The 25,788-nt window shown below is 41.6% G+C and overlaps 2 protein-coding genes across 7 annotated transcripts; both read left to right on the forward strand.

The window, feature by feature from the left end:
* The first annotated feature begins 1,095 nt into the window (after positions 1–1,095).
* On the forward strand, positions 1,096–11,152 carry LOC110974550 (rho-related protein racA-like). The gene is made up of 14 exons (XM_022226289.2): positions 1,096–1,327; positions 1,956–2,071; positions 2,348–2,526; positions 3,357–3,531; positions 3,832–3,965; positions 4,765–4,927; positions 5,327–5,463; positions 5,785–5,902; positions 7,013–7,200; positions 7,448–7,643; positions 8,112–8,342; positions 8,625–8,722; positions 9,184–9,405; positions 9,919–11,152. The coding sequence occupies exons 2-14, from the start codon at positions 2,062–2,064 to the stop codon at positions 10,120–10,122; spliced, it is 2,055 nt and encodes a 684-aa protein (XP_022081981.2). The 5' UTR covers positions 1,096–1,327; positions 1,956–2,061; the 3' UTR covers positions 10,123–11,152.
* Positions 11,153–11,894: 742 nt separating this feature from the next.
* On the forward strand, positions 11,895–24,975 carry LOC110974548 (rho-related protein racA-like). 6 transcript variants are annotated; one of them, XM_022226282.2, is made up of 14 exons: positions 11,895–11,995; positions 13,025–13,128; positions 14,085–14,266; positions 15,164–15,335; positions 15,743–15,876; positions 16,253–16,424; positions 18,642–18,778; positions 19,088–19,199; positions 20,464–20,648; positions 20,877–21,072; positions 21,535–21,765; positions 22,060–22,157; positions 22,820–23,041; positions 23,617–24,975. In XM_022226282.2, exons 2-14 carry the CDS (start codon positions 13,119–13,121, stop codon positions 23,818–23,820), a joined length of 2,055 nt encoding a protein of 684 aa, XP_022081974.2. In that variant the 5' UTR covers positions 11,895–11,995; positions 13,025–13,118; the 3' UTR covers positions 23,821–24,975. The 6 variants fall into 6 exon arrangements, with proteins under 6 accessions (XP_022081974.2, XP_022081978.2, XP_086995811.1 ...); XM_022226286.2 differs by having other exon boundaries at positions 16,328–16,424; XM_022226285.2 differs by lacking the exon at positions 11,895–11,995 and adding an exon at positions 12,003–12,093.
* The last annotated feature ends 813 nt before the right edge of the window (positions 24,976–25,788 follow it).

The raw sequence follows: 25,788 nt of genomic DNA on the forward strand, positions 1-25,788 counted from the left end.
TCATAGATTTTTCTGTTCAAATTATAATAAACAAGATGCCCTCGGTGAAAGCTTCGCTCGTTGGTTTATTGCACGATGAATCACCACAGAAAATCTGCATCGGCTCAGCCTCAGTCATCGCTCATCGTAGCCCCGCGGAGATACCACTTTTTTGTCGGTTGGTTGTGAAAATCAGCCCTCCGAAAGAACTCCACTGCGTGAAAACGGTATACAGTCAAGACATGGCATTCCAAACCCTGTACACTCAAAGAATGTCCGGGTATGGAAAATACCTTTTGTATATACTGTATTGATTAGATGTCAATCAGTGCCCGTATTGTGCTTTTAGGGCCGATCAGACGTACTTCATTAGTCGATGACGCGCACCCATGTTCGATATTTTTGGGCGTTAACTTTCTCGTCATTTTTTTCTCATAAAATCTTGTAACTTTTTATCGGCCTAAAAAGTCACAATCAGGATAATGACTGGGGTAAGTTTTCGTCTCTGGATTTTTCAGGACCCCCTGGAACATTTTGCATTTATTTACTTTGTGGTTAATCGCAACACCCCATTTTAAACTCGGCCAATAGGACCAGAAGATGTCGATATTTTCCCCCACTCCATCGTGGCTGCGCTTTAGCATAGTGGCTGTCGCCCTTAACCCCGACTGCAAACTATAGTTCCCCGTAGAATGATTGCTACTACAAAGTTTGAACATAAGGAGACAATCCCTGAAAAGCTGTGGCGACTCGGCCTGATGTTTGTATTGCTGTAACATTTGTGGGGTCAACTACTCGTGAGTACTCGCCTACTCGCGACAACTAGAGTTACCGCGCGCGACTTGAAAAATTTATGAGTGAAGGATGGCAAAAATTAACGCCGGCCACCGTAGCAATTACCGGCAATACACTTTCAACATGGATGCTTTCAAGCAATGCGTTTGTGACTGGAAGTTGAGTTTCATCTTGGAAACGAACTACCAGCCTTTGCTTCGCCAGAAAAGCCCCCCCCCCGCGATTGAATTCCATCCCATATGAAGCGCCCGCCGGGGGACGCTTCGCACGCACCAGCGATTGCACGTTCCGATTGGTTGCGTGTTCACTTCCGGGTTGATGGTTCATAATCTGTGGGCGTGGACTATGTACATGTACAACGTGCATTCGTGCTTCTCGCGCAATGTTGTGATAAACTGCGCTGGGACTGTAGCAGCCTGCATGTACTGATCATGCACCTGAGCTGTGAATGTTATCCCTTCCAAGCCTTTTTACCATGACTATCTAGTTATTGCTTGTGATACTGCCTTGACTGCCGCTTCCGAACTGTGGCGACCAGGAACCTGTTTTTCACGTAAGTCTCGTCTCCCAAGGAATGTTTTTACTTGTACATAAGAAAAAGACCGAGGATTTTTTTAAAGTTCAAGGCTTCAGAAATTGTCCGAATCACACGGAGCAATGAGCATCCATTTTTCTCACCTTTTTGCCACAGTGCTAGAAAGGAGAGTCCACTTAAAATCTGAAGTTTTGCTAGGGTTGTAACTTAAGGCCAGCTTAGCTAGGAAATCCAGAGCATTGTCTTTGAACATTCTGAACTTATAACTTTTTAATTTAACCTGCGTGTGTGTCTTGTCTTTCCTGTTATCATTATGAATATTTGTATTATATTTTTTACCCTGCCAGGCCTCTTCAGGGTTACCCCCCTGTTTTTATTGCCTGTGTCTCAGCCTGCCCCTTTCTTTCACTGTTTGTTTTGTATTTTCCTTTTTCTCCAATAGCAGGGGCGATGGTCCGATGTTTTTGTCGTTTGGTCGATGTTTTTGGGTGGTTTACCATTGTTTTATAATTTTATTGATGCAAATCCTCCCATCAATTTCGTAGTGTGTCGCAGATGTGAATACCAATAAAGGTATTTCAAATATATTGCCATCCAAAATAAAATAATCCCTGTTATTATAAGCTGTGTGTTTATTTTTGAATAGATTTCAAATATCAACAATGTCAACACGGTAGCAAGAGTGATGTTAAAAGCATGGTTAGAGTTCCTACAGTAGCTGTGTGTGAAGATCTGCTAAGTGCTGCAGTGGAATGGGCGATGGTAAGTATGAACTCCACATGAAGTTCAGAAGCATGAACATGATTAGAACCCTGTGAGCCAGAGATACATGATTGATACTCCCAGAACTGTGGGGTTCGACGTCCGCCCGGCCCCCACGAACGTTGTTGAAGTGTGGCAGGATTCATTTCATTACCACTTACGGGCCTGGGTGTCCTTTGGTGCCCTTTTTTTTCGACTACAAATATTGTCTTGTGTTGCCAGGGAGAAAGATCAGCATCTGTATATATCTTCTCTGCATTGTTTAACATCCCACAGAAGAGAGGCTGAAGATTGTGTTGGTTGGGGATGACAAAGTGGGCAAAACCGGCTTCTTTCTCTCGTACTTCGAAGACACCTTCTCCAGTACCCCCCGAAAGTATGCCGACTACAGGGAAGATGCGATGGTCATTGATGGGAAAACTTTCCTTGTTCATGCTGTGGAAACATCTATTATGGTATGTGTCTGGAAAAAGACAATGGAAACCTGCTGGTTTGTTCAAAATTATTTCACACGTTTGTGCGGCAAAAATGTTTTGTTCGCAGTCAAATCATGTTGGTTGCTGAAACACTGTAAGCACATGCAAGAAATTATAAATGAATAAAATGATTTTCAGTGAATGAAATGAGTTTTAGTGTATGAAATTTAAATGGAATTAAATGTCATTTATTCCTGCCTGAAATGTAAATGCAGGGGCACCTAAGTTATATAGATGTGTCATTTGACCCCTGTTCACCGATTTTTACACTTTTTCCTGGCTCAACAGTGACAATATGACATGGATGATATGAATTTACATTGAGTGTACTTGTTTTTCCATAGACCCATTGTCCACATCTAATAGCTGGCAATAAGCCATTTGCGAGTTAAATTTGAATAAAATCTGGTACACTGAGTTATCTGATCACACATATGTAACAATTTGAATTCCTCAGACGAAAGACACTGTTGCTATACCTTGAGATTCGGGGCAAGCTTTTGCATAGCGACCACCATCTCTGGAATGGACTGGTTCCTTTCTTATCCATTGAAAATGGTGCATTGGTGCAAGGTGTCTCTTATGTAAGCAAAACCTTGCCTCAAATCACGAGGTATGGCAAAAGTGCTTTTAGTCTGGAGATTTCAAATTGTTCTGTTTGTGTGATTTAAAGCACTCAATGTACCAGATTTTATTCAAATTTATCTCACAAATGGCTTTTTCCACAATTTCTTTATTGATGTTGGGTTGAAGTAATTTACAAACATGCTGGACGGATGCTGTATAGAACAGTCACTTTTTGTGTGCAGGGAGAAGATTACTATCGTCTTCGACCTTTACTTGAGTATCCGGGAACTGACGTCTTTCTGATATGTTTTTCGGTGGAGCGCCAGTCTTCCTTTGAAAGCATTGAGTCAAGTTGGCTGCCAGAGATCCGTCACCACATGCCCACAACTCCCATCATTCTTGTGGCCACAAAGATAGGCAAGTGCATGTGTTTATGAGTAGGACCTACATGTAGCCACAAGTTGGAATTTCACACGGGCTGGCTTGTGGATTGGGTTTTCAATTGCTGAGCGATTCTGTTCATTTTCCCAAGAGCATTTATGTGGATTTTCCGTATGGAAAAATTGTGAATTACACACAGCATTTAAAACCTTTATACTTTAATTTAGTCTGCCCAAATGAATGGTCCTTGGACCAAGAAATGTTGTTCATGGTTGAATTTGAGACTAATTTCGATGTTTGAACCTCCTTAAGGCAAGCTGTTTGCGGTTTTTGCAGATCTTCGCGGGAGTCCTCTGCACAGGTGTGTCACTTTTGACGAAGGCTTGAAAATGGCTCAGAAACATAACTTGCCATACATTGAGACAAGTGCACTCCTTCATGCCAGCAGGGTAAAGTGCCAAGGACAAGCTGTGAGTAGAATCCCGGAGAAATTACGTAGAGATTGGAAGTGATGGTGTTTTTTTTTCTCAGCCAGCAACATGTCTTTGGGTGACATACTGTTGTTGCGTTCATGCTTTTTGCATGTATCTCTCCGGTATATGGTCTTTGCACTGGCTCAAGGTGCCCAGTCAAAAAAGGTCGTCCACCAACCTGCTTCTTCTTTCTCTTTACAAGAGACAGTTGATCTTATTTGCACCAACTTTTGGCTTTTACTTGAGGTCAACTGCATCATCTGATATGTACAGCTCCTACCTGACAGGCCAGCAGAGAGCAACTTGGCAAATAACTACCTAGGCTGACAGACTGCAATTTTGCCAAGCTGACAGTCAGAAAATGATACCAGCTTATGATTTGAAACTCTACAAATAATCATTGACCACTGTTGGGCATCCATTATGGGTGGTCTCAACCCTCCCAAGAAGTCTGTGCAGTCTCAGTTGACTCGTCAAACGGGCACCCGAGAGTCAGTGGAGGTTTCATGTATTTGGATACTGCAACAAGAGAGGTTTACAAAATTCAAAATCTGAGGACAAAAGCGAGAACCGTTGGCATATGTCTGCCTTTTGTTGTTTTTATAGATTAGTGCTCATGGTATGGTATACCTCAGGTGGAGACAGACAGACAGACAGACAGACCGACAGACCGACAGACCGACCGACCGACCACCCACCCCACAAACAAACAACCCCACAAACACCCCAACAACCCAACAAACAAACCACTAAACAGCCTCTCACCCAGTTCTCTGTACTTTGTGTCTTTCTTCAGCCAGCTGCTTGCAGTGGATTGCCTACTCTGGAAGTAGATGTTTTCCACCTTTATTTCTCCGTTCAGAGCAGGACTTCCCTGGCGAATGTTGAAACGAGATGGGTTCCAGAGATCCGCCATGCCATGCCTGACATTCCAATCCTCCTGGTTGCAACAAACATAGGTAAGTGCACAGGGGACATTCAAGACTGGTAGATTACAAAAGGCAACCTGTTTGCATCTACAACTGATTTTAACCGATTTTATTCCCATACTGCTGGATTTTCTTGACCCTGCCACGTTTGAATCTTCCATAAACTTAAAAGTTCTTAATCCCACCACCACCTCTCATCCAATCATGACCCATGGTATTTCTTTCATGTTTTAATGGATCCTAAAGAATTTTAATGGTTTTTCCGTTCATAGGACCGTCACCCACCTGTGAACCTAATGTTCCTCATTTTAATCAGTTTCTACAACTGAATATGGATACACACTCTTAAACACAAGGTTGCTTTTTAATCAATCCACAAGAACACTTACAAGTTGCAATTTCAAGGAACTACCTTTTTAACTCATGCAGATCCTCCTTGGAGTCCCGATTGCACCCGTGTGGTTACATATGAGGAGGGCTTGAAGATGGCTCAGAAACTCAACTTGGAATACACTGAGATGACTGGACAGCTGAACTCAAACCTGAAAGAATGTTTCCAGAAAGCAGTGAGTGAAATCCTTGGAGAGTTAGTTGTTGCACGAGTCAAGTTAAATCCCTGTGAAGTTGGTTTGTTCAGAAATCCACAGAAAAGGTTTGAAGACCACATTCATTCACCAAATAAAGGGTAGCCTGGCTGTCATTGGATAATGACTGCATGGTGCAAACCATCAGTGGAAAATCTGAGCACAAGATCAGAAGGAGGCTGGGAAAAGTACGGTAAATGTTTGATGAAAACAAGTCCAGCTATGAATCATTGATACGCTACTGCAACTTGAAATTCAGATTGATTGACAGTATTGATAAGGAATTCCTTTTTTTTTTCAAAGGTTTACATTGCTGATAAAGGAAGGACACCGAATATGCCAAAGAAGAAGAAAGGTTTCTTTGGTTTCAGGGGGAGAAAGCCCAAGCCCCGCCCACCTGAACCTGAAGTACCCCCAGTAGGTAAGCCTTACTGAGACAAAGTCAACATTGCTTACACTTCACATTTGGCTATCAGTGATGCATTTCAGTAGTTACATAATATTGGATCTTCTGCACGTAGCTTTAATAGGGACACAACGGACTTGATAAACACAAAAACCTTACCATCATTCCATTCCAAGTTGAACAACACTTTCAGCAACATCCATTCTGCCAACTTCAACCAGCACTGGTGATACACTGTCCATTTCATTGACTGAATCTTAATCTCTCTCCTACAGAGTTTCATTTTAGTTTTTAAAGTATTTATAATTACTTGAGGCAAATTCTGGCCCGTGACACAGAAAATTACCTCCTTGAGTGTCCCTCCCCCGAAGCACTCCCTCACAGGCAGAGAAGACATTGTCAGATGGAAATAATGTCAACTTAGTGCATGGTTCTCTGTAGCAGATGTTTGATTTTGTGCATTTTAAAAGAAATTGACGGATTGTTTGCTCAGCAATATCCCTTGCCAAAGAAACCTGAAAATCGGCTATCTCGTGTTCCCAGAATTAGCTGATGCACTATAAATGTTACCTGTATTCCCTTTGTAAACACTGGTACTTTGTATTTACACATTAAGCAATATCCCTTGCCAAAGACACATGATAACCAACTATCTCGTGGTTTGATTTTAAATGGAATCAGAAAGTCTGAAGGTGCGAAGCACTTTGTGATGATAGATTTGAATCCATTCCCTCACGCTGTCATTTCAAGCCTCTCCTTTTCATCCAAATATCTACCACTAACCAGTGTGTTCTCAGCACTTGAAATGTAAAGTAATAATGATTAGACTCTGAAGTCATGCTTCAGCCAAACTACAACAGGATCAAGAACAGACTTTGATAGACGCGGGTTAGACAGAGGCTAATCTGGTCATTCAAGCCAGTTGGAGTTAATGGCTGTGTTAAAAGTCTATGTTCATATTCTTTACATTCCTTCTCAAGGCAATATGTCCTCTCATGCAGTCTAAGTCACGGTATGGTTTACTTGTGTAAAGAGGTGTTGAAACAACTGTTTTATCTTTTCTTTTCAAAAGAGACTGCGGTTCAAATTTATTAAGTTCCTTCTTTGTGGTTTTATTGCCCCAAGATGAAGCCCCTCGGATTGAAATCCAAACCTCAACCATCGCAGACGACTTTGGCAAGGCGTTGGAGCAGCCAACTTTCTCTGACGTCGTCTTTGTTGTTGAAGGGAAGAGCATCTTGGCCCACAAAGTGGTGCTGTGTAGTGCCTCCAACTTCTTCTGTCATGTGTTTGGCCTGGATCTACCTCACCAGGTTGTCTGCATCTTGTCTTTCAGATGCCTAGTGAATTATTGATCTATGCTTCCCCAACATTTTCACTAGCAGCCAAAAATTGATGTTTTTCATTTCAGTTCAGTGTGTAAACATCCAAGAATGTCTGTTTGTAACCCCATTGCAAGTATTTCAAGTGATAAATCTCTACCAATTCATTATATTTTCTGTCGGAAGAAAACCCCCCCAGTGTTGAATTTTTCTAATGTCATCACATGATTTGTTTTAGGATACAGCCAGCTGTCCCTCGGTCTTGAACTTTACCTGGGAGGATATCAACGAGGGCAAGATCACTGGTTTAGCTGGTATCCGTGATGAAGTGACCCCAGACAGCAGCCTGCTTGAGACAGCAAAAACCAAGGTGACGATCAGTGCAGACATCACTTACAAGACCTTTCGTCAACTTTTGGAGTTTCTGTACTCAGGTAACTACAAGACTCCAAAAATGTTCAAAAACCAAAAATTGTTCTACCAGTTTTGACAAGTCTTTCACTCGTTTCATCTTGACAAATCCAGCCACTTCACTAAAACATAAAATGCAGGTGACATAACAGTAATCAGGCTTGGGATCATCTTCATGTATGAAAGAATTTTGGTTTTCAGAATTCTGTCAAGTGAATGCTGCAAACTTAAATTCCGCTTATTATATGGCTGAACTTCTTTGGAAAATTCACGGTAGAAGTCAGTCCCCAGAAAGAGATCTTCATGAGTAATCAGTGTGCTCTTTTCTCTTCGAAAGATCATGTGTTTCTTAGGTGAAGTAGCAGTGTGTCTAGTAGACCATTCCAACTTTCTCAACTTTTCAGAAGCCTTCTTTACCGAGTATACTGACACCCAAGAAACTCCTTGTTTCTTAAATTCTGCCTTTCCACACCACCTCTATTACATTATAGGCCTTCCTAGCCTCACAGACGAGACCACCACAGAGGACCTTGTGGCTTTACAGAAAGCATCCAATACATTCTCCTTACCTATGCTGGACAGCATCGTCAAGAACCTACAGAATGATGGAAAGTTCCTGAATCCTAGCATTGGAACCTACCTGAATGACCAGACAGGACAGAGGGCCAAGTGGTTGTTCCTGAACAAACAGACATTGTCTGATATCCGATTCAAAGTTGAAGGTAGGTTGTGTCCCCCCTTTTCTCTTCCTGATCCCCTGGATGTCCATGGCTACTGGTAAAGGCCAGTTTGCAGTGAAGCTGGAATTGGATGTATTTGGGTGGTGCAGATTATGCGATCTGTTTTCTTTTGGAATAGGAATATAGACAGCATTGATATTGAGTTCTTTCTGAGTGGAGAATAGCAGCACTAACGTTCTCATCATATCATTGCACGTGCCCCATCAGTCCCATTTGTAAAAACACTGAAAAGAAAGTCACATTTTTTTCTTTCTCTGCGTAAAGACACAACAGTCTATGCTCACAAGGTGATGCTGACATCTCGCTGTGAGGTCATGAATGGAATGTTCACTGGAGACTTCACGGAAAGCAGCCAAGATGAGGTAATTCGGGTCTGGGTCACTTCACAGAGAAAGACTGTCAGTCAGGGAGACACAATTCTCAGTTAACAAAACTGACATGCACTGACTGTTCTAGAAGAAAGGGCAAGTCTTTGATGATGGCCAGACCACGGGGTCATTTGGCAATCATAAAGACACCTCTCAAAGTTATAGCTGCTTCCAACTTGTGCCCATTTCTCTAAGAAGCAGTCATAAGAACACTGAACACCAGTCAGTTCTGATAGTGGATGCTACTTTAGATTTGGGGACACAGTTCCCACATCTCTGACTAGCACCCCAGCTACCTAATACCTCAGAGTGGTGTGCTGCAGACATCTAGGCCTTACGATACTGCTTGGATGAAAGTCTTTGATAGCTACAGGTTAAAGTTATCTGCACATGCCGAACCTTGATTGAGACAAGGAGGAAAAGCTGTAATGGTAATTTTTTCTTGTGATGTTTAGATAAGAATTGAAGACGTGAGTCTGGAGTGTTTCTTGGCCCTCCTGGAGTACCTGTACACTGACCACGCCCCTATAGAGGAGGGAGATGCCGTGGGGATCCTTGTAGCTGCTGATCGGTATGGCCAAGATCGACTGAGAAATCTCTGTGAGCTGTACATCACCAAGGGGGTAGATGTGACAGAGGAACATGTGGATGTCATTGGACTGTTGCATACAGCCCAGGTTTGTTAGCTTGTCTTCAGACTTCTGAATGAGCACTCTAGGTTCTAGATTGTTGATCTAAGTCTTTAGTCAAACTTTTCAGAATTTGTTTTTCCCATTTTTTAAATAAAACTACATCGACATTCTGGATATGGTTTAAAAATACATTTTCAATTTGACTAATAGAGACCATTGTTCACAGGCCCTGTAGCTATAGTATTAGTGAAACTTTAGAAGGGTATTCTCATCGTTGGTCAGTGATATTCGTAATCTAACACCATGGTGACACAAGAATTATAGCTATTTATCATCGACACAGTTACACAGCATATTCTGTTATACGTATAGCAAGAGAGTGTAATCCCATTCATAACACAACACAACATTCATAATGGTAATGATGTCTCTGTGATTTATCGGAACAACACTATAGCATTTGTTGTAATTTGTACTTCGTCTTCAGTGTTTAAGATACAGTGGTTTTGCACGTCAAGCATTTTTATTACACTGATGCAGTGTGTGATTGATTGACAGATATACAATGCCAGCCAGCTTGCCCAGTGGTGCCTTGATCTCATTTCCCGTAACTTTGTGGCCTTCCAGCAGCGGGCGGAGTTTAAGAAGCTGGAGGGGGAGAACCTGAAATATGTCACTGAGAACCGCTGGCCTCCTGTGAGCTACCTGGATGAGTTGGAGAAATACCAGGCTAAGTGGGGGGAGAAAGGCGACAAAGTATAACAAGGGGGAAAAATGCTTAATTTGTTTGAAGCACAGTCGAGAGAAGGGTGCGAAAAAATCTTCATACATGATAAATTTAGCCTAAATTGCATTAAAGCCACTTTTATGGTACAAAATCCCTGAATATTTAAGAATTATATATACATATACTTTTTACACCTTTTATGCATGTGTTATTCTTTAATTAAACAAAAATTTTGCATTTTTTTATCAGTTAAACCTAGAAAACTGAAGTTTTTAAATGATCAGTTTCTTGTGCTATAAGTTGTTTTTTAAAAATTCATGACAATGGGGAAAGCAAAATATGAATACAGTAAGTGTCAATGTACAACACTACTCAAAAAAACTTATGGACCACTTTTTATTTTGTGTATAGTTTTACTGCCGAAAATACCCCAATACAACTGTCCTGAATGACCTCAAACACACCGCAGCCAATTTCACATGTGGTGGGTTTCAGTTGTTGCATAATGTCTCTTGCATCACTGCACATCCTGAAATTACAAGTGAAGAAAAACGTAGTCCGTAACTTTTTTCGTAGAAATTATTCATTGCCCTAGGAATTCTCCTGGACGTCGAAAAACAATTAAAGTTTGCATTTATGTAGTTTGTGGTGACATATCACCGTATTAAATCGGGCCACCTTATTTTGAAAGTTCTAAACATTCAAGGACCGAGATTCAGCGAACTGTTCCCAGCATGGCATGTATACATCGCCCTAATTTAAATCCCTGACTGCTATTCATATAGGAAGGAGTTCCATTTACGGATAACACTTGAGGCCCTGTGCACAAACCTATGAGCTCTGTCTGAAAAAAAACCACTGATTTTTTAAGTGAATGCTTCGGAATTTTCTGAGCTAAATTTCACTTTTTAGGACGTTATTATTCTCTGACGGCTGTCGCTACATTTTAAGGGGCAATTTGTGTTGTCCGTATATGGAACTCTTTCTATCATGTATCTCTGTAAATTGAATACCAAAGCGAAGTCGAGAAAACAAGCCGTAAAATAAATGAGACAAACTGCGCTTGACTGCAGAGTGTTACAGTGCTGTTCACTCCAGCGTTGCCACTGCTTGAAAAACTTTTCAAGATCTTGAAAAATTGAGACCCATTTTGAAAACTTGAAAAAAATCTGGAATCTCCACAGATCTTGAAAAAATTCAAAAATCAGACGGAAATAATACAGGCCCCTAAATTTCATATTAAAGATTTAACTATTGTCCATTATGTATGTCTACTGGTATTTGTTTTCAATTTATTGATTTTAAACAGCGTCTGGATATTTTGCTTTATTTTATTACACTTTCCACCAATGAATTGCGAAGAATACATGAATGACGAAATGTTGAAACGATTGTACGTACATACATGTGTTTTGTTACGTTTACAAACGGTTAAGTAACATTTACATAGGCTCGAAAAATCTCGAAAAATTTCAGACCCTGATCTTGAAAAAAAAAGTCCAGTGGTCACCCAGGTTCACTAATATCTTTCCTCCTCGGTGCAGTATTTAGAGCTGGTATTAGCTCTATGAGTAGTATAGTTAACTTGTTCTCTGCACGAGTACTTTAGATGCAAAGAAACACTACTGGACCATCGCTTAGTTTGTAGAGACATCGGGGAGATACTTTTTGGCCAATCCTATCAATCACGAAGATTTGATTTTCATACAGATTTTTATCACGAAGGTTCGGCTCAGAGACGTTGCTTTTTATTTACCCGCGAGAGGGCGTGCCACGACCAATCGCCTCGACCTCGTGCATGATCGATATACACAAACCAGATACCGCAAAAGTTTAGGGCACTGCAGACACGGCATGAACTGCTCCCGCGCACTTGAAGGCCTCGGCCTACTACTGCTTACCTAGAAAGTAAGTCACGCACATCATCAGTGATTTTAACCGGTTTGAGAAATTGTAGATACGGTCAGGGAGTCCACCTGGGCCTAGGCAGGGCCAACCGAAGTAAAGTAATTGACAAACCAATGCTACTGCTAGGATAGGGAGCTGCAGCGGAGCCAATCTTGGCAATTATATCATGGAGGTAGAATATTAAGGGCTAGGCATTTGACACATGCTTATGAAAATACCCCCACTGCAACCTGCAGTGCAGTGTTTTCTTCTAGCAGGTGGTCATGGTGGTGCACCCACTTCTATGGCCCTTGCGTGCTGTATCAAGTGTCATATTGAATGTATGACCTGCCAATGCCATTCGATGTTTGCTGTAGGCCTAACTAACTTTAATGTTAGAGATTGGACTTTTTTTGGGGGGGGAGGAATTTTTTCTTCATCTCCGATTGTTCTTACCGTAAGTCTTATCACAAATACTGCATGGGTGATTTTACACAATGGTAGAAAGGCATTGTGGGTAGGAAAGAGGAGCCAACATTGCCCCTGTTTCCTTCCCACAGTGCCATTAATTCTACCATTGTGCAAAATCACCTGTGCAGTAGGCTTATTTACAATAAGGCTTATGCACACAGGGTGACATTATTTTCTCTGTCCCACAGATATTTCTTTTACAACGTGGAAAAATTAGAAGATAGAGGATATTTTTAGTTTCATTTAGGACTTATGTACCCCCCAGAACTGTGGGGTCCCATGTCCGCCCCGCTCCCACGTGGGAGTGGGGAACACGTCGAATCCCACAGTTCTGGGGGTAGAACTTATGCATGTAAGAAATTGCCTCAGACAGTGCAAAGTTTAAGTCATTCGTCCGAGACCCATGAACATGGTAGTGGTGCCAACCTTGAGAAAACAGCTTTCTACATGTATTTTGTTAGGGTTGTCCAGGTTTTAAGATCAGGAAATGTAGACTAACCCGTCCCAGGAATAACGGTTGACATGTCTTCTTTACAAATGCCCCTCTCAAACACGTACAGCATGTTTAATTTTGTACAGATTTCCATCATCAATATGGTAGCAAGTGTTGAAAGTGAGATCACTTGTGTGTGATGATCGACTGCATGTACATGTACATGTTCCAAGTGGTGCAATGGCCGATGGTAAGTCTGAACTCTCTAAACACCAGGACCCCATGAATGAGAGAGAGATATGCTATACAATTTAGGAGGTGTGTATTTGGACGCCGCCCACTAAACTTAGGGCTGAGTCAATTCGAATAAGTCACTATTTGAATATTCCACATTCAATTTGATTGAATATCTGAATATTTAATCGTACTGACCGGCAGATTGTTGAGGACCAAACCATATGCAAAATCAGTTGCAATAATGCCCATTGTGATCACTATAATAGCTTCTCACATCTAGGAGTATCTCCAGCCTCAATTTAGCAAGATTTAAGAGATGAACAAGACTTCTGCATTCTGGATTTTCAAGCCGTTGAAAATTTTTGTTCCTTTTAAATTGTTTAATGAATAATTTACTTTTGAATTGTTATAAGATTTCTGTTGCTTTTCATTTGAATCTGCTTGAAACAAGCCTCCATAGTGAAGTTTTTCTCATTTAAAACAAAAGAAAATTTTCTTTTTTCATGAATTTTGCATTGGAATATTAAAATTCGATAGTACCCTCCTTGATCAATGTCTACATGCATGTATGTATATGCAAGTAGGCCTGTAGATTATAGCACCAATAGTGATCATACAAGACCTGTGGCCTGGCGCCCTAGTGCATAGTCGGGTGTCTTGTGAGCACGGGTGAGAGATTTTGAATCCCAGCTAGCCAGAGACACTCTTTTTAAAATATTGTTATTTTCAAATTAACTGTAAACAGAGCATGACATTTTCCCTTTTTGGTTCGTGGCTCTGGAGGATTTTTCTTTGCGGGGAAAAAATGTCCAAACTCACCAGAAAGTTACTCAAAGTCTAAATCTCATCGAGACCTGAATTCCTCACAGACACAATACACATGTACATGTATAAATGTATCTGTTTCTTTGGCATCTGTACTGATATAAGTTTTCTCTTCTTTTTCCACATTTCTTTCTTATCCAACAGAAGAGAAAGTGAAGATTGTGTTGGTGGGTAATGACCATGTGGGCAAAACCTGCCTCTGTCTCGCTTACTGCAAAGACTACTTTCCCTACGTGTACATCCCTATAGTGTTTGAGGACTACGTGCAGGATGTGGTGGTTGCTGGGAAGGCTTTTGCTGCTCGTCCTGTGGACACATCAACCTTGGTACGATCGGGAAACTTACATTGGGAATCCATGCAAATTGGTTTTCATGCGCTCAAAGAAATTAACTTGCGAGTCAAAATCATTTTTATGATATTGGTTTCTCAAAAATTGTTGCAGGCACCAACAAGAATTCATAAATGAGTTTCCCAACGAAGGGAATCTCTGCGTGTGAAATGATTGTGAGTGCATGAAATGAAAATGACCAAATAAAATTAAGTTACAATTTGTTCCTGCCTGAAATGAAAGTCAAAGATGTCACAGCTCAAGGGCGTGACCACAATTTACATGTATTATCCTTTTGTTATTCTTGTGTGAATGTGCTGTGCACGTACCTCCACAGGATTGGGCAAATCTTTAAAGCACAGATAGTCTTATTGTATTAAATCTCATACTTTCTTTGAATTGGGATATAAAAATCGCATGTCATTGACTACACTTGAGAGTTGTTATTTTAGAGACTTGTCATACCTACATACACCCATCAACATTTAAGTTGATAAGACATTTTCTTGTACAGATTTATTAAAAATCTTGTCCTATTTGCTTGTTGTCTTCCTAGGCCAATATTTGATAAATTGAAGGCTATGTAACCTTTCAAAAATCAGTAATAAGTGCAAAACCATCTATTCTCTTACTTTTTGACGAGTCTTAAGGTGGCCTATCTGTGTAGATTTTACCCCTGATCATTTTTGGTTTTTGGTTTTTTTGCACTTTTTCCACACTTTACAGCAAAAATGCATACATGGATGACATGCATTCAGTGTCATGTTTTTCCATAGATCCATTGTTCATATCTGATACATGTAGTTGGTAATACCGCAGTGTCTTAATTGACGTGGGTCGGGGTAATTTACAAATGCTGGATGCTGTGAAGAACGGTCACTTTTTTGTGTGCAGGGAGAAGATTATGATCATCTGCGTCCTTTGAAATATCCAGGAACTGACGTATTTCTGATGTGTTTCTCCGTGGAACTCCGGTCTTCCTTTGAACACATTGAATCAAGATGGCTGCCAGAGATCCGCCAACACATGCCCACAACTCCCATCATTCTTGTGGCCACAAAGATAGGCAAGTTATTTGTGAGCTGCCACGAGTTGAAACCTTACACAAGCTGGCATGTGGATTGGCTTTTTAATTGCTAAAAGATTCTGTTGATTATTCCCAAGAGCATTCACATGTATGTTCATTTTTTCTGGATAATGGAAAGCTGTAACCTACATGCACAGACAGCGTTAAAACATTTTCACAGATGCAAGGTCCCTGGACCAATAAATAACGTTCAAAGGATCTAGGTCAGTGATTGTAGTTATTCATTTATCTCCACATATTTCAAGTGGCACTTTATTGTCAGGATGAACTTGGTAGCTTTTGTTGAAAGCGCCAATACTGACCACTCCTGTTGAAGTAATTTGAGACTCATTTTAATGCTTCAGACTGGGACAGTCTTTTTTAGGGGGTTTGTTTTTTTGGTGCAGATCTTCGTGGGAGTCCTCAGCACAGTTGCGTTACATTTGACGAAGGCTTTGAAATGGCCCAGAAACACAACTGGACCTACATCGAGACGAGTGCCGTCCTTCACACCAGCAGGAAAGAGTGCCATGAAAAATATGTGAGTAGAATCCTCGGAGGAATGATGTGGAGTTTTACAGGGGCTCTTTGTGATGGGAAGAGATGATGAAAGTTTTTTTTTTGGAAGTCAAAAATGCATCATTGGATGGCACACGGTAGTTAAGTACATGTTAGTTCGTGCGGAAGCTTCATGTATTCGGATATCTCCTGTAAGAGAGGCCAAGAAGATTCAAAATCTGAGTCAGAAAGTGAGAGATGTGGGTACAGGTCTGCCTTTTGCCTTATATGGAGGCAGAAGCATCCAGTAATAGAGTTGTGTGAGATGATGAAGCCCCTTGAGAACCAAGCAGTGCAAGAAACCAAGCCATCAAACGGCCTCTTACTCAGGTTTCTCTCTGCTTTTTGTCTTTTGTCAGGTGGCTCGTTGGGGTGAGCCTCCTACTTTGACGTACGAGAAAGTGGATGTTTTCCACCTTTATTTCTCTGTTCAGAGCAGGACGTCCCTGGCGAATGTTGAAACCAGATGGGTTCCTGAGATCCGCCATGCCATGCCTGACATTCCAATCCTCCTGGTTGCAACAAACATAGGCAAGTGCATTGGAGGACAACGTGAAAATTGTATTTGGAAAGTTAACTTCTACATGTCACTGACTATGTGACTGAGAACAAGTTTATACCCGTCGTTGATGTGTATTCTGAAAACGCTTTATACTCAATACTGCCTGTATATTTGTACCTGTTACATAACACCTCTACTCGTACCTGTCTTTTGTTGCTGTTCGTTAAATGCCAAAGCTGCATGGACCTTTTTGTTCGCATGGAATGTTTTGCTCTGTATTTAAGGCCTTATAGCGGGCTGCTCGGCCTCGGTCGGTGTCAGTTATGGTGAACGTGCGTGAGCACAGTTTGAGGTCCGCACCCCTGTTTCGATGTTGCTGCTGCTAGGATCTACCTGTGGGCTGCCGGTGGTGGTTGGTTTTCATAGTGACTCGGGTCCGTGCTGGTGTGGCATCTGCAGTGGCATAGCCACGGACATAGCCACGGGCAGCCTGAACAAGGCTAACAAAAATTTGCCACCCAAAAAACCTTACCACTGAAACCTGGTGCCCCCATAAGATGCTGGGGCCCCTTTGTGGCCCCCACTCCTACACCACTGCTTATCTGCAGTGACTTTTTGTATTTTTCAGATTTTATCAGGTAAGAATCGGCCATACTGATTTTTTTTTTCATTGTCGATTTGTTTCCAAGTGATATTGCCTATTCGGTGATGCAGTCATACAAAAATTGTGCAACATGAACCCTTACCATCCTCAATCCTTCCAAATCCTCTGAGCGGTTTTGGAGGATTTTGGAGGATTGAGGCTGCATGGCAGAATTGCATTGCTGCATGCGAAGGATGCATTGTCTCAAGGTTGTGGGTTTTATAGACCTTGTGTTGTCAGTGTTCAGCCATGCATACATTCATGCCAACATTGTATGTGAAATTCCCCATACTGATCCAGGATACCATTCACACTGCCTCAACAAAATGAGAGGAATTGCCGGAGGGTTTTGAAAGATTGAGGCAGTGGGCACCTGTCCACAGAACATATTCAAGAAATATCAGAGGATTTTGGAGAACTGAGGCTGAATCCAATTTGTTCAAGGGGGAAGTTGGAGGATTTTGAAGGATTGAGGGTGTATAGCCAAAAGGGCCACTAGTTGGGGTCAACCCTAACACTCCTCAGTCCTCCAACAGGTGAAGGATTGAGGAGGGTTAGGGTTAAAGACTTCCTAAGACTGCAAACATACATGTAAAGGCATGAACAATGTGGCTTTGAAGAAACTGGCCTCTATAACTCCTGGCGGCAGAGACTTATTGTTTGTTTGTTTTGTTTCTTTTGTAACCTGTTTGCAAATAATTCATATTCCCCCCAAAATCGCTCACCCTTACCCACAATCTCTGCTCCATGAGCCTCGTGAAAACTGTCCGTTATTTACATGGCATGCCATTAAAGCACAGATTTGGGATTTCTTGCATTACAAACTTCAGGTTGGGCATGAACAATCGTCAAACTTTTCCTGAAAAACTTGCTTGGAGAAAAAAAGGTCGATAAGAAATGATACCAGTGACGTCTGGATATTTCGATATTCCAAAGTGTTGGCGATTTTGAGTTATTTTCTTCTGTTTGAATATCGTATCATCATGTTGGCCAGCACTACAGCAGGTCAAAGTCTCAGGCAATGTATGGAAAGTACTGCTGGAGTGTGTCATGGATGGCAATGGTGGAAATCACCTCAACCCTGAACTTTTGGGGGCACAGATTAATTTTCCTGTCTCTTCCCACTTTAAAGATGTGAGGTCCAGCCCCCCCACCACCACCACCCTGCATACCTTTGTAGAAGTGTGTAAACACTTCACTCATGCACCCCCATCTATGGGCTCTGAGTTGAACCAAGAGAGGGTGCAATTTTCCCAGTAGCGGATTCTCCCTTAGTTGGAACTGCACTACGCTAGTTCACAACCCACCATGACATTCATGCATTCAAGTTGCACTGCTACAAACTAAGTGAACACTTCCACCAACATGGCTCTTTTCAACTCATGAAGGTGGATAATAAAAAAAAAAGATTTGTAGATCCCTCAAAATTTTAGCCGTTTTCCATTTACAGGTTATCACCCACCTGTAACCCTATTTTCCTCAGTTAATCAATTTCTACGATGGTGGATGCATTTTGTTAAACTCACAATTGCTCTTTGATCTTTCCACAAGATAACTTCGAAGTTGCAATGTCCAGGTTCTTTTTTTCTGTGTACTTCGGCAGATCCTCCTTGGAGTCCTCATCGCACCCGTGTGGTTACATACGAGGAGGGCTTGAGGATGGCGCAGAAACTCAACTTGGAATACACTGAGATGACGGGGCAGCTGAACTTGAACCTGAATGAATGCTTTGAGAAAGCAGTGAGGGAAATCCTTAGAGAGTCACTTGGTTTATGAATCAATTTCAATCTTTGTATAGTTGTTCTGTTCAGAAATCCATGGAAATGGTGGGAACTCCATTAGTCAATGAGTTACCTGGCTGTCATTGGATAATGACTGCATGGTGCTAACCATCAGTGGAAAGTGTTTGCACGAGAATGAAAGGAGGCTGGTGAAGTAAATGTTTGATGAAAACAAGTCCCATTATGAATCTTTGATACACAACTGTAACTTAGATTTAAGATCATTAGATTACCAATGTTAATGAGGAAAACTCTTCTTTTTTCAAAGGTTTACATTGCTGATGAAGGAAGGACTCCAAAGAAGAAAAAAGGTTTCTTTGGTTTCAGGAGGAGAAATCCCAAGCCCCGCCCACCATCTGAACCTGAAGTACCCCCAGTAGGTGAGCCTTTCCAGTAGTAAGGCTTACTGAGACAAAGTCAACATTGCTTTCATTCCACATGTGGTTTATCCAGTGTTCATTGAAGTAGTCACATAGCATTGAGTCTTTTGCATGTTGCTTGAGAGACACAACTGACTTGATAGACACAAATCCTTACCTCAGTCTATTTTAAGTTGGACGGCACATTCAGTGACATATTTTGCCAACTTACAGACCAATTCCAGTGACGCTAACTTTTCTCATATTGAATCCAATTCAGAAGAGCCAAGTCTAATAAAAGTGGCACATATCAATATCTCCCTTGCAATACATGTTATTGTGTTAATAAAACACAGTTTTTGTACCCATTTTCCTGCGAGTCCAGTCTGGTATTGTAAAAATGGACGTGTCGTCACGACTCAATACCATTTCATGAATATTGATTTTTGGGATGTATTTAACCCTGGAGACAAAATACCACAGTGCGTGTGCGTCTGCTTTAGGCATGCATAGCACGCGTTGCCGCGGACAACAGCACAAACTTGAAGAATGCTTTCGTTCTTCTGAAACTTGAAGAATTTCCATCCCAGATCATTTGCAGAATTTATGCATCTACCGATGACGGAAGGTTTCGGCATTGTTGTAAATCATGAAGAAAGGAGCACAAACTCTCGACAGAAAGAGAATACGGCACTGTAGACCGGGCACACAGATTGATCCCCTGTATATGGTGGACGCACATGTAGCTCCATGTTCATGTGTATATACATTTGTAGCGGAACCAGTCGCGCTATGGATACCAGTTTCAATATTTTCTCTGGTCTTGCATCAAACAAATTTCATTTCTCAACAGCGCTGCCGGTGGTCAGATTGTGGAAATTTTTCATAAAACTCAAAGACACCGCTCAACAGTTTCGGCAAAATTACCAATAATGCAGATGCAATACAGACATGATTTGGCAATGAATATATGATTTATTCCACGCTAAACACAATCATAGTTTATTTTCAAAGCTTTTAAAACCATTGGAGTTGGTCTGTAACCAGCACTGGTATGGCCACTTCATTTCAAAGCCATTCTATCTATTGTACTACATTGACTGCATCTTAATTCCCCTTCCTACCAAGTTTCATTTTACTTTTCAAAAGCCGTACAACTACTTAAGGTAAATTGTGGCCCAGGGTACAGGAAAGGGAACCCTTGAGTACCCCCCCCGGCTGTGTCATTAGGGACTTCGGTACAGATTCAGTAACTTAAATCTGTGGGTTTTTTTTTGGCTTCAAGATGAAGCCCCTCGGATTGAAATCCAAACCTCGACCATCGCAGACGACTTTGGCAAGGCGTTGGAGCAGCCAGCTTTCTCTGACGTCGTCTTCATCGTTGGAGGGAAGAGCATCTTGGCCCACAAAGTGGTGCTGTGTAGTGCCTCCAACTTCTTCTGTCATGTGTTTGGCCTGGACCTACCTCAGGTTGGCTGCATCTTGTCTTATAGAGCCCAATTAGACCCTTACTGTTCATATTTTTCCAACACTCCAAGTGAGAGTACAACTTAAACCAGAACCTGATATTTTACAGTTTTAGTTCAGTGCTTCCATATCTAACCCTATAGGCGGTAAAAAGTTTTCGAGTAACTCGTCCTATTTTCTAAACAGAAAAGAGCCAAAAATGTTTGCACTTTTCTGATTGATTTGTTCCAGCATAAAGCCAGCAATTCTCCAGTCTTGAACTTTACCTGGGAGGATATCAATGAGGGCAAGATTGCTGGCTTAGCTGGTATCCGTGATGAAGTGACCCCAGATGGCAGCCTGCTTGAGACAGCAAAGACCCAGGTGACAATCAGTGTAGACATCTCTTACAAGACCTTCCACCATGTCTTGGAGTTTCTGTACACAGGTAACTACAAGACTTGAAAAAATTCCCAAACCAAACTTTTTTCTGCCATTTTGTCAAGTCCTTCACTTGTTTCATTTTCAAAAATCCAGCCATCTCACTAAAACATAAAATGCAGGTAACTTAAAAGTAATTACTCTTCATGCTTGGGATGATCTACGGTGTAGGAATTTCCAGAATTCTGATAAGTCCACGTTGCAAACAGATATCTCACTAATTATACACCTGAACTTCTTTGGAAAACTCACGGTAGAAGTCAGTCACTGGAAAGAGATCTTCATGAGTAATCGGCGTGCTCTTTTCTCTTTGAAAGATCATGTGTGTCTTAGGTGATGTGGCAGTGTGGCTAGTAGACCATTCCAACTTTCTCAACTTTTCAGAAGCCTTCTTTACCGAGTATACTGACACCCAAGAAACTCCTTGTTTCTTAAATTCTGCCTTTCCACACCACCTCTAACATTATAGGCCTTCCTAGCCTCACAGACGAGACCAGCACAGAGGACCTTGTGGCTTTACAGAAAGCATCCAATACATTCTCCTTGCCTATGCTTGACAGCATCGTCAAGAACCTACAGAATGATGGAAAGTTCCTGAATCCTAGCATTGGAACCTACCTGAATGACCAGACAGGACAGAGGGCCAAGTGGTTGTTCCTGAATAAACAGACACTGTCTGATATCCGTTTCAAAGTTGAAGGTAAGCCGTGTCTTGTATCTCTTCCTGCCGGTTCCCTTGGATATCCCTGGCTTTTAGTAAAGAACAGTGCTCCATGGAGCTGGAATTTGATGCATTTGGGTGGTGTGGGTTGTGCAAGGTTTTGTTTTTTGGGAATAGGAATAGACAGCATTGATATTGAGTTCTTTCTGTGTGGAGAATAGCAGCACTAACGTTCTCATTATATCAGTTTGGTTTTATTCAACCTTGTGCCCCACCAGTCAATTATTTTACAACATTGAAAAAACATCACCTTTTTTCATTCTCTTGGCAAAGACACACTAGTCTATGCTCACAAGGTGATGCTGACATGTCGCTGTGGGTTTATGAATGGAATGTTCACCGGAGACTTCACTGAAAGCAGCCAAGATGAGGTAATTTGGGTTTGAGTCACTTTACAGAGCAAGACCGACAGTCAGGGAGAAATAATTCTCAGGTAACAAAAGTGAGGTGTACAGACTGATTCTTTGATGATGGCCAAACACCCTGTGGAGTTAGGACGCCTTTCCATACGTACGGTTTTTGGGTGCATTGCTTACACGATGCATTCATGTGTTTCTTTTTCATAGACACAAAAATCAACTGCATTAACATAACACACGTGTACGTTGTGTTCGGCTCCGGGATATGCAACACTTGGTGCAGGTGTTGACCCGCATAGGGAAAGGTGCCTTTATGCCGCTTCCAACTTGGACCTATTTCTCTAAGAAGCAGTCACAAGAATACTGAATGCCTGTCAGTTCTGATAGTGGGTGCTACTTTAGGGTTAGGCTAACAGTTCCCACATATCTGACAAGCACCCTACCGACCGAATACCCCAGTGATATGCTGTAGACCACAAGGACTCATGGCACTGCGTTGATAAGCTACCTGCCTTGCGCAGAAGCACCCCGTCTTTGGTTGAAAAGAGTCATGCTGCCGGAGATCGAGTGTTCATTTTGTTGGTACCGATGTGACTGTAACGCGTACATTTCATAGTCGTTTGGGAACCAATTTAGGAAAAATCAAACAGGAATCTTGTTGCATTGATGCTTAGATTAGAATTGAAGACGTGAGTCTGGAGTGTTTCTTGGCCCTCCTGGAGTACCTGTACACTGACCACGCCCCTATAGAGGAGGGTGATGCTGTGGGGATCCTTGTAGCTGCTGATCGGTATGGCCAAGATCGACTGAGAAATCTCTGTGAGCTGTACATCACCAAGGGGGTAGATGTGACAGAGGAACATGTGGATGTCATTGGACTGTTGCATACAGCCCAGGTTTGTAAGCCCATCCTGATAGGCTCGTGTTTGAATTCTCAGATATGAATGAGTTGCAGCGCACACTGAGTTCTAAATATTAATTCCAAGTCCAAGTCTCCATTCATCAAAATCAAGTCTAGTTCTTAGTGTTGAATGCCCAAACTGTGCAGTCTAAATTCAAAGTCAAGTGTTACCCAAGTGCCATGAGTGAAAAAACTGCCAGAAAGTTTGTGGAACTTTTCCAGCAACCATATCTCATTGTCTGTATCATCCAACTCTCCATTAATGTTAGGTACTTGCCAGAAGCAACATCATCCTATTTTAAGCACTTCTAATAAAACTAAACTAGAGGGTCACATCATTCGATCAGTGCTATATGTGATCTAACTCGTTAATGAAACAGGAGTTATTGCTGTTTGTCGTTGACATGGAATTACATAGCGTGCTGTTGTGCACATAGAAAGAGCGTGTAACTTCAATGGCAATGATCAGTCTTTGGTTTATTTTAACAACATTGTTGCGTTATTGTCAGATGTGCAGAAATATACTTATTGAAGATGCCCTAACCTAGTATGTGTTTGATTGTTTGACAGATGTGCAATGCCAGCCAGCTTGCCCAGTGGTGCCTTGATCTCATTTCCCGTAACTTTGTGGCCTTCCAGCAGCGGGTGGAGTTTAAGAAGCTGGAGGGGGAGAACCTGAAATATGTCACTGAGAACCGCTGGCCTCCTGTGAGCTACCTGGAGGAGCTGGAGAAATACCAGGCTAAGTGGGGGGAGAAAGGGGACAGAGTATGAAGAAGGGAAAGTGGCTTATTTTGTTTGATGCACAGTCTGGAAATAAATTTTGCTTCTTGTTGTGTATGTAACAAATTTAGTCTGTATTGCCTAAAAGCTAGTTTTCTTGAAACAAATCATTTAATAATTAACATATATAAATTTTTTATACTGTTATGCACGTGTTATTTTACAATTTTAACAAACACTTGTCATATTTTGAAACTTTGATATTCATTACCCTCTGGAAAACTATGGTTAGAAACGATCCATTTGTTTTAATATTAGAAATGCAATGACCTTGTGTCCTTTTATGAATGGCCATGCTGATGTGGGAAGCGAGGGTTTACATACATGTGATGCATGACATTAGTCTTACAGTATTAACCAGACGAGAGGGCATAATATTTATGTTCGTGAAAAAGGACGTGTATGAATACCCTCCAAATGTAGTTGACAATATTTCCTTTTCTTGTGAAAAAAAGTTTAGCATTATGAATCATGTGAGCTACGGCGTATTTTAGAACAGAATGTAATGCCTTGATTGTGTGAACCATCTTACAGTAATTGTAATGTCGGACTCTGTAAGGATTTGCAAAATGCAGTGCAATACAGTGTATGAAGTACAATGTGGGAAAAATGTAAGGCCTTACAGCCGGAGATGACACAGTGAGTTCATCCACATGAAACTAATGCACGGGACCATTGGTGCATGTGTTATTTGCAGTCATGGTCAAGTCATTTTGACAGAGCCTAAGAATGATTACCGAATGGAATGCCGCTACATGCTGCACAGCCTGGCGTTTTCCATTAATTCCTACACAATGTGAAACCAGTCAGCAGGCTAATTACATACGTGTACTTTTCACGCTGTCATCAGGTCTTGTGCCAGGTCTTTGTTCTCAACTGATGTCTCGGTCTTTGCCTTTTTCGAAACTGGCTTATTGTTAATAAAATTCTAACAAAAGAATCATCCTTTCTTCAAAGGAAGGTTTAGTACTATTTGTAAGTGTTTGTTCTTTAATTTCCCTATTCCTATTTGTTAAAATCAAAAAAATTAGGAACAAGGACGGGGGGTGAGATTAAGTACTGCCCCTCCCCCAACTGCTGGATATCTATTGCATATTGGTGCTGAAAATGATGTATTTAATAAAGGATTACATGTATGTTAATGAATCTCAGAGTCTCCTGTCAAGAATGTACGACACTCAGGGGCCTCTCTCGACAGCACTGCTGGGGGGAGGACCCTCTCGCACCCCCAACAGATATTGGAGTGTCTTTAAGGATGAAAGTTATTAGCGGTTTGTTGCAGGTCATGAAGTGCAGATGTGCTCCCATTTTGGGGGATTGTGCTCTAGTCTAGTTTTCAAACTTGAAGATCTTAGTTCAGTTTCACAATTCTACTACATGGCCAGCTCAGGCAGAGTTCTTCATGATTTAATATTAAAGTGTCTATTACAGAAACCTTGTGAACACATTCCAGCGATTTTTGGATAATCTCTGGCCAGTCACTTCATTCCCCACAATAGTTCCTGTTTCTTGGATGAGGCAGCCCGGTTGCAGAAACAACCGAGGAGTACTTGAACTGTCATTTTAAAAACACATTCAAGCTTAATCTAAAAAGAGAAGTGGCCCCTGACATTTGTGATGCTTATGTTAAAAGTATGCTGTTACTGTCCCAAGAGTACTCCAGGAGTCATCTGGGATCGTTAGTGCAGGTGTCTCTTTTGAATGGAATGCATTGCAAGAATTGCTGGGTGAAGGAGCTGAATTCGAATTTAGGTGAGGTTTGGTTAGGTATCATCCCTCGTTGAATGATACCCTCTTCAAGCCTCCTCTAGTGTTCTCTCTCTGTTGCTGCTCCCTGTCTATGATGCTGGCTTCATGCATATTGTCGTATCATCTTTCCATCTTCTGTCTTCCTCCTCTTCAGCTCCTGTTGGGGCGGTTTTTTTCGGGGGTCTGTTAGTCCATCTGTAGTCGATGAAC

This window comes from Acanthaster planci, linkage group LG08, assembly GCF_054643075.1.
Source record: "Acanthaster planci isolate LZ-2023a linkage group LG08, COTS_SCS, whole genome shotgun sequence".
Classification (NCBI taxonomy): Eukaryota; Metazoa; Echinodermata; class Asteroidea; order Valvatida; family Acanthasteridae; genus Acanthaster; species Acanthaster planci.

Coding starts and splice junctions, on each gene's coding strand:
- LOC110974548 (XM_022226282.2), top strand. Junction 16,425..18,641: donor CCTGGTTGCAACAAACATAG/GCAAGTGCATTG, acceptor GTACTTCGGCAG/ATCCTCCTTGGAGTCCTCAT. Junction 21,766..22,059: donor TATCCGTTTCAAAGTTGAAG/GTAAGCCGTGTC, acceptor CTCTTGGCAAAG/ACACACTAGTCTATGCTCAC.
- LOC110974550 (XM_022226289.2), top strand. Junction 2,527..3,356: donor CTGTGGAAACATCTATTATG/GTATGTGTCTGG, acceptor TTTTGTGTGCAG/GGAGAAGATTACTATCGTCT. Junction 7,201..7,447: donor GCCTGGATCTACCTCACCAG/GTTGTCTGCATC, acceptor GATTTGTTTTAG/GATACAGCCAGCTGTCCCTC.